Source organism: Pygoscelis adeliae, unplaced genomic scaffold (genome assembly GCF_000699105.1).
Source record: "Pygoscelis adeliae isolate BGI_AS28 unplaced genomic scaffold, ASM69910v1 Scaffold120, whole genome shotgun sequence".
NCBI lineage: Eukaryota > Metazoa > Chordata > Aves > Sphenisciformes > Spheniscidae > Pygoscelis > Pygoscelis adeliae.
The window spans coordinates 7,001,416-7,010,163 of record NW_008824032.1 but is presented as its reverse complement, the minus strand read 5'-3'; the positions used below and the strand labels follow the sequence as shown (position 1 = coordinate 7,010,163).

Sequence of the window (8,748 nt, the reverse complement as noted above, 5' to 3'; positions counted from 1 at the left end):
GGCGGTGTTAGCCGCTTAACTCTGGCGATATGGTGGGTCGGGAGCGTCGCTCCCGTGGCACGAACGGGTCTGTCCGCTGTGCGGGAAGCCGGGGTGGTGAGCAGCAGCTGGTGGAAGTTGCAGCGAGTCCTTTTGTTTGCGTGGAAAACCTCCAGAGAGCAGCCCTTCTCTCACGCCGCGTAGGGTGTCTCCTCGGGGCGGTGAGAGCGTCTCCGCTTTCTGCCTCACCCGGTTATCTTCTCTCGCCCCCAGCCTGGGCCGCGGGCTTGGCTGGAGCCTCGGAGGAGCACTGGCCTGCAGGTGAGGTGTTCGCACCCCTGTCTAGCCATGGGCATGCGTGTGTGCCAGCATCGGTTTGGTTTTGAGTCATTCTGGACTCGAAACCCAACTTTGTCCCTTACTGATGGATCCTGTAGTGCAGGTGGTGTTAGTTATTGGTTAGGGCCCCGAACTGGTTTTGTCCCAGTTTGTTAGGTGTCTTGGGACAAGTGTCTTTCTGTGGTTCAGTTTCCCTTCATAAAGTAAAACTGACCTCCCTAGTGAGGAATATTGACATCAAGGGAGAGTGCTACAGAAGAGTGCTTATCTTTATAATAAGTGATATGGATAGAACTATTTGCCTCTGAAGTGTTGCGCTTGTATTTATATATGACAAAATATACAATTTATAGTGTAACTAATATTAAGTATAAATATTTGATGTATTTGTATTATAATATATGTCAGTCCTCTGGTAAATGCTACACCTGCATGACCTATCTCAAGTTTTGAAAGGTCCCACAGATTCTAGGGATGTGTCGCATGTTATGCGCTGATGTCTCATGTTGATGTTATTCCAGCTCTAAATGTCTGTGCAGCTTCAATGTGCAAGTTGAGGGGCTGCTGTGGAAATAAAATACTCTGCTAAAAATGTAAGTAACAATTAAATATAGTATACTCTGGAAAAAATTTAAAAATCGATGAAAAGGCTGTCAGTGGGAAGTGTTTCCATGCCACTCACCTTGGTGAAACTAGCATGTCAAGTTTCATTTAATATATAGTTGTTAAATGGATTAACCATCTTCTTACTTCACCTTTCTCCTCAGCTGTTGAATTACATACCTTGCATCTTTGTTCACAGGAAGTTCATGAAGTGGATCATGGTCTTATTAGCCAGCTACTTGCCGATTCAGAGGAGACACTTAGTTCGTGCACAGAGAAAATGCAGGGTCCTGCTCAATATAGCTGGAGTGCTGACTGGAGCTTTTGGGTAATGTGTTTTATCTTTTTTCTAACTTGTGTTTTGTTTATAAATATAATATATGTATATTTTAATTTATATATGTGTGTATATGTACTAGCTTTATATCCACAGTTCTCAAGTTGCTTTGTAGTCATGAATTAGTAAAGCATTCTCCACCCATGTAGTGAGGTAGGTAATTTTATCATTATCAGCTTACTAAAGTGTAAGCTGAGACTGGGGGGGGGGTGAAGTTGTTTACCTGATGTCACGTATTAAGTTCATGACAGGACTTCTGGCTTCTGTGCTCAGTCCTGTCTCCCAGTTCCTTGCATGGTTCATTAACCTGTCCAATGTCTCTTTATGCTTTTAGAAAGACATTGTTGATGCTTTTTGACAGTAAGAGCTGAATTTTGATTCTCAGTGTTGCGTAGTTCTGATGTGCTTTCCTAGTGTCTTGTTTTTGTCAAGTAAACACATTTGTTTTCCACAAGAGTAAATAAGCTTCCTGTTTTCTGTGTAAAGAATGGGATTTGTGAATAAGAAGGACAGAAAGGAGGGGTTAAATTTTGCTCTTCTCCAGGGAGATGCCTCACTGGAAGTAGAGAGTGTGGTCTTTAATACTCTTACCATGCTTTTGATGGATTTTTCTGTGCCCCCCCCCCCCAGTGCCATGAGAGAAGGTAAACTTCTGGGTGTAGACTTAGAGTGTATGTTTTGCTGTTGGTTTGGTGGATGGGTTGCTGCTGTTAGATAGGAAAGGGGAACACTTGTGTGTGCAGCCACAGGCAGGGTAATACCCGATCTCGTGAGAGACTTAGATTCCCTTCCTCACAGCTCTGACAGTGTGACTCAGGTTCTGCATCAGGTCGCCTCAGTAAATTGGCATGCTTCAGCTTGTGCATAGGAACATCATCTGGACTACCATGTCCTTGTCCTGATGAGGTCATCAGAGTGTTCATTGTGCTCAGCAGGTGAAATATTAAGTAACTAGCAAATGCCACAGGGAATCTGTGGCAGAGCTGCGAGCAGAAGTGGGGGATCAGATGTCCCAACTCCTTATGTATAAATCTAGCTTGTATGTCTTTTCATCCCTCCTATTCAAACTAAGCAGATGTCCTAATGGTCAGAACATTGATTTTGCATCTCAGGCCCTAGCGTAAACTTCCCCCAAAATGCATGTGTACTTTTAAACTGAGGAACAGTGGTCTGGAGCCAATGGAAATGGGACAGGCTGAATGAATCCCAGTAGGTCATAGAATTGTGTTGCTAGAGAGTGAGTGCTTGGATCATTCAGTATTTTCTCCACTGTTCCTACAGTGACAAAGACAATACAGGGCTGTTCTGCCTGTGCCCAGCTGTATCTCTGTACTTGAATTGATAGCAAATTATACTGCGCAGACATTGTAACTGCCAGCTATGCTCTCATTAGATGGCAAATTAGACTGTGTAAACTAACTCTTGATGGTTTGTATACAACCATTAATGCAGTTGGTAGTTTCTGTGAGGAAGAAACCTGTTTAGGTCTTGGGGTCAGTTTGTTGGACTTGCAGTTAGCAACTCGGTCTTCCTTGATAAGCTTGGCAATCTAAAATAAAGTCAGTAAAGTGTAATATATGAAGAATACAATTGTGCTATTGGCTTTGCATTTTTAGGTTTGAGACACATGCCGAAGATTAGAAGTTTCTCTGAACAGAGGGTGCAGGGTATTGTGTGTCCTCACAGTGCTACTTTCTGCTTCCCGTAGTAACGCGTGCCTGTAACTTCAGGGGAATGGGATTCTTCAGTGCAGTGGCGGCCGCTAAGACAGTGTGAGTTGTTCTCTGATATGATTAAATGGTTGCCTTCTGCCTATGATTTATTCTTCAAGACCTCAGTATTTGTTTGAAGTTAGCGTTTATCTGGTTCTGCAAATATGACCTTGCGGTGCAAACAAAGGAATTGTGTAAATACTTGCCTCTTGTAAGATACTGCTGTGGCTTGTAAAGTTCTAGCTGTACTGTTTACGTCACTGATTAGTTTTAAAAGCCTCTATCAGTCTGGTTGTAGGAGGCTGTAGTACTCATTTTCTCAGCTTCAAGGGGACTGAACTTACAAGTAGCAAGAGGCAGAAAGTCACAAATTCGAGGCAAAAATTAAGATCTTCTAATTAAAACCTTATGTCACTGGCATCTTTCTCTGCTCTTCTAGACAGAAAACGTGTTTTAATAACTTGCATGGTTGATGATCAGCTGCTGAGTATATAAACAAATCATTAAAACTCCCTAAATACTGAGTCATAGTAAATGTGTAGGTGATAACACGGAAGTCAGCTTGTTGCAGTGTGCAAAGCGTGTGTCACTAACACTTGGCAAAAAATGATCGTAGTGTCCTGTGGCAGTTGTGGATTTGTTATGTTCATTCCTACTCTTAAGTCAGCAGAACTAAGAAATCTCTACAACAGCAAGGCTAGCCTGCAGTAGCATCTCAGGATCAGCTTTGGTTGCCTGGGTTATTTGCTTTGAGAGGCTGCACGTTTCTGACAACTTTGGTTTGCTCCGAGGATTCATTTCTCCTAAGTATGTACTCTTGCTTCTCTGATGATGGAAGCCAAATGTGGATGTTAGGGCCTGACTGGTTTGACTTCAATTTTTCATGGATTTGAGTGGGAGTAGGCAGTTGTGCCATGCCTCTGGAAGTCAGGCCAGGTATCATGAATGCTCAATAGGTGCTGTGAGCACATGTAATTAGCAGCAAGCTTGGGTTGGGAGACTCAGGGATATAGTCTCTTTCCTGACTATGGTGAGTGGGGAGAAGGAAGGGTAGGAGAAAAATTAGCAGGGAAGGAAGAAAAGAAGACAATCCCACTATGCATAATTTTTACCCATCTCTAAAAATAATACTTTGGATAGCTTTACTGGAAAAATTTTGAGAAAGTAACACTACCAGTTTAAGAATTGCTTACAGTAGTACAGAAAATTAATTCTAACTGCTGTTTAAGGTGGGGTTTTTGGTTTTTTTTTTTTGAAGACCGTTCGCTGGAGGTGGACAAAGCTAGGCTTTTATAACCTCACGGGAGGAAGTAAAAAAACTTGCTTGCAAACTTAATCTCAGGGGTTTTCCTCTTCACTGGAACCTGTAAAGCTTGCATCTACTTTTGATTAAATGCTTCTAGTTTTGGCAACTGCAAATAGAAATGATGAAAGTCAAATATGCTTTGGAAATTAAGTTACATCTGGAAGCCCTATGTCAAGATTCTGAGTTCACTTTTTATCCTTTTTACACTCTTCATATTGAAATATAATTAAACTTATTATCCTTGGAAGAAGAAACCCATGAAAATCTTAAGTGTTCTTCTACTGTAATGAAGAAGGTAAAGGTGAATGAGGAAGCTAATGAAAAGGATCCTTGCATCAAAAGTGAAGGTGTTCTGTCTGGGGACTCTAGTTTCTCTTAAGAAACAGTCAAAGAAAGTTCACAATAAGAAGAATGCCTTTGGAAAGAAAGAACAAAAAAGTAAGTTCTTCCCTTGCAATGAAAAGGTAGGTGGAAAGAATTGAAATCAAATGAGCATCTCTCAGAAAATTGCTTTTATCTGGGAGGCTTGTTTAAGAATTTGGACATGTGAGGTGCCAAGAAGGCATTGGAAATAAAATAATAAAAGAGGCTTTAAAAAAGCCAGTTTGATTGCAATGTAAGTCAGTTTAAAGGGTTAGTCAGTGTGAAGGTGTACAATAGAAGCAAACGATACAGTGAAAAGTGAAAGTAAGCCTTTTATTTTTCATAATACAAGAACAAGTGAGGTTGCACAAGATTTGGAAAAGGATTTTGAATTTTGATAAACATGGATTTGGTTTCTATGAGAGAGCTAGTCTGTGGGAGCGTGTGAGAATATGTATGCCAAGAATACGATAAACATATACGACTCAAACCTGCACAGGAGGGGTGCAGATACACATTACAATTTGGAAGATAACACAGCACAGATACAAGTTGACATACTTTGGGGCCCAAGACTAGTAAGGGTTAGATGAAATATTTCTTGCATCTATAGTTGTTTGAATGCTCCTTCCACCTTTCTCTGAAGACTCATGTTCACGCTGGGAATGGTTTACTGGGCTTGTTAAATTGGTAACTATGTTTTGGCAGACTGAAATTTACGGCCCTCTGACAGTTGCTTCATCTCCTGTGTTGTATACTTGGTATGTTACTTCTGAAGAAAGCTTTTCTCATCTGTGCCTCCAAGTGCTTGGGTTGTGAAGAAGAGACATCACAGCTTGTGACATCGGAGGAGGATTTTTAGCCTCCTTTTTATTTGCTTGTATGAAGGAGTCTGCTGAGGAGGATGAGAATTGGATAAATGCTGTAGGTCTCCGAAGAGAAAAAATCTTAAGCACACTTACACTGTTTTGTCTGAAATGTTGTACCTTTAGTATAAATAGCTTTTGCTGTACTTGTAGCACTAGTACATTGTTTGTTTACCCATCTGGAATCTCTAGAATAGGTGCTTGTTTTAAGCCCTGTGATAGCACTGATTATACAGAAGCAGTGTTTTAAGCAGTGGTAAGAAAAGATAAACTGTAGTTTGACTAGCCCTTGAACATGGCTGATTACACTAAAGTGTTTTTCTGACTTATTTTCACTCTGGGAATCTCTTTATTGCTATTGGTGCAGCTCCAAACTGAGCACTGGGATAGATCTGAATGCCATCGAGTTTCAGCCTGTTCTGAACAAAGACTGGCAGTTGGTGCCCTGTCTAAATAAGCTTTCCTCAGCTGCAGCAGTGGGAAATTCTATATAATGTGAATTATTATTACACACTCCTAAAGAATTAGTCTAGAATCTGAAAGTTAAGTTTAATAGATGAGGAAGAAAATACTTCAGATTTGTGCGATTTACTTATTTTGTAAGTCACTGGGAGCAAAACCATCAGAAATGCAATATAGTTCAGAAAATCAGCATGGAGTTGGTTGAATCATGATATCCGTTTAATGAGAGGGGAGTTCATAGCTTATGGAATGAAAGCTTTAAAAGGCAAATCTAGGAGATGGAAGTTAAGCTCTTTTTTGGTCTTTGGTTTGGTTACAGCAAAGTATTTCTGCAAAGAAGCAGTGGTGTAACGTCTTTTTCAAGTCTGCTACAGGTGAGCTACTTGCATCCTTTTGGAGGGAAAGAAGACAGGTAAACAAAACTGTACAGGATGTGATTATTTAGTGGTACATTTAATTAAGTCATTAGCAGCAGCTAGGAGTAGAAAATTCTCCAGGAGATGTTTAAGGGAAAAAAAAAAATCAAAATCTGAAATCTTTTGTTGAGGTTTAGATGATTTGGGACACATACTTACCTATCCAAAAACATAAGAACATTCTAGTCAAGAGTATATGGCTTTTCTGCTAATGACTACTCTGGAAGTTAGATTTTGTTTCATCCTATGCAGCAGATTGTTATGCACTAATTGAGCTATGTCAAGATTCCTTGGTGATATTGGCAGCGTTTTAGAAATTACATGGAGTAAGTGGGGTTTTTTAGATAGTGCTTTTTAATTGAAGTTGCTTGCAGAGTTAGTAAAGCTTATACTTGGGATATTCATGCACAAGCTTTAACTTTGGTAACGTGTTCGGATTGTGTATTTGTTACTGCAACCTCCTAAAGCCCCTAGGGAAATGACGGATAAAGTCATTAAGGACTTCAGCTTGCTCATAAAACTTCACAGCTGCTCCTTCTGTTTTCTGCTATGCCTACCCACCAGGACTCAAGATACCACCTTTTGTTCAGAATGAGTGGAGGTATGTGATCATGAACCATGGTGTGTATGTAGCTCTGATCAGCTTGTACTGATATATATGTTTCCAATAGCTGGCCCTTTGCATTCCATTTTTGTATAAAGTTGAAGAAAAATAATGTAGGGTCTGTCTTTGCTGGGAATGGTTCAATCAAATCTGGTAGCATCTTTTAATATAGAAATGACTAACAGTAAAATCTGCTTTTGGTTTCTAACGTAGAAAAGGAAGAGATCATTAGATATTTCGTCAGAAAAATAGTTTTGGGGCAATTGCTTGATGAGTTCTATTTTCCATGTAATTTCAAATGCAGTAGGACTACTCGCAAGCTTGATGAGATGACCAGTATAATTTATACCAACACAGTTCTTCATGTAGTAGGCTACAGTCACTACTGCATTAACTGTGTAACTACTGTTGTAGTTTGTCTAATACGCTCCTACAGGTTTTCACCATAGTCCTGATCCAAAATATTTATGTATCCTTCTGTGACTTGCTGAAAAGTAAATCGCACAGATCAGTTATGAAATCTGAAGTGCTAAGTGAAAGTGGAGTAAATCTTTTGAGAAGTCATATTTTTTCAAAATATGTCTTGCTATCACTCTTGCTACCAAAAGGATTGTTTGTTTCCTTCATGACCTTTTTTCTGCCCAATATTTGGGGACTGTTACTAAACTTTAAGATAGATTGGAGGTGCCGGAGTCCAGTTCCGGGAGAGTAAGAAGGGAAAAGTACAACTTCGGTATGCCACTCTTTTGCTTCTGTGTTTAGCTACTTTTGTATTATGTAATGTTGGTGGAACTTTGCTGCAGGTGAGGAAGATGAGAGTTCAGAAGTAGTGTCTTATAGTTACTTTACTGTATGAGGTGTGTCCCCCCATCCCAAGTCTGGATTTTTTTTCCCCTACTTATTAAGTGGATCAAGTAAGTCTAAAGGTAAGCAATTTGAATTTTTTTCATTACTTAAGCAGCCTGCAGTGAAAGATCAGGTGAAGGAACAGATGTTCTTAACAACTACTGTTGGCTAATTGTTTAGCACACATGCTGTAGGAGGAAATATGAGTCAGATGAAACTGTTGTTCAGAAAGGAATGTATTTTTTTATCCAAAAGGAAATCATCTTGACCGAGCTTTTAATTGCCATTGCATCATATTAGTTAGTATACTTATGGCTGTTGAAACCTGGACAATGTAGTTACAGGACTTGAAATTAAACTTGGGAGCAGAAAAATTATCTGAGCTAAAGGATAACTTGGTGTTGGGAGGGTGACAAACTAATTTCAATTACACAATGTTAAAATAGTAACTGCAGAGTTCATACAAACACACTTGGTTTATTTGTGTTAAATTTGTTTTAGAACTTAATGTATCATGGGATTTTGGGGTGTTTTTTGTTTTTTTAATCCTTTAAATCCTTAAAGTTTTTTTTAATCCTTTTAGTAGTTTTATCACCAATTCTTGTGATAAAATTACTAAAAAAAAAAAATAATATTGCTTGAATGCTTGCGTCTTTGAAGTCGGGAAAGTAGGTACAGATCCACAGTTTTTCCCTAAAACGAAAAGGAGCTAGGCACTTTAGACTCTTGTGAACTTGGCTTGTGCTAGTGTCTTGGGGAGGCAGTATGAAACATGGTCTCTGGCAGAGGCATTACAGGCATAATTTTACTACCAGGTCCAAAGAAGTTGTTGCCAGCTATGGTGGTATCGATGAGGATGCTGAGTAAATCTGAGATTGGAGCATCTTGCCTCCTGGAAGAGCTAAAAGCACCTTA

General features: G+C 39.7%; 1 protein-coding gene across 1 annotated transcript in view; it reads left to right on the top strand.

The window, feature by feature from the left end:
• Nucleotides 1-1,127: 1,127 nt before the first annotated feature.
• GRAMD1C (GRAM domain containing 1C) overlaps nt 1,128-8,748 on the top strand; it is a 53,480-nt gene continuing 45,859 nt past the window's right edge. The window contains 1 exon segment of the mRNA XM_009329539.1: nt 1,128-1,249. Within this exon segment, the coding sequence (XP_009327814.1) occupies nt 1,202-1,249 (48 nt within the window). The 5' untranslated portion in view covers nt 1,128-1,201.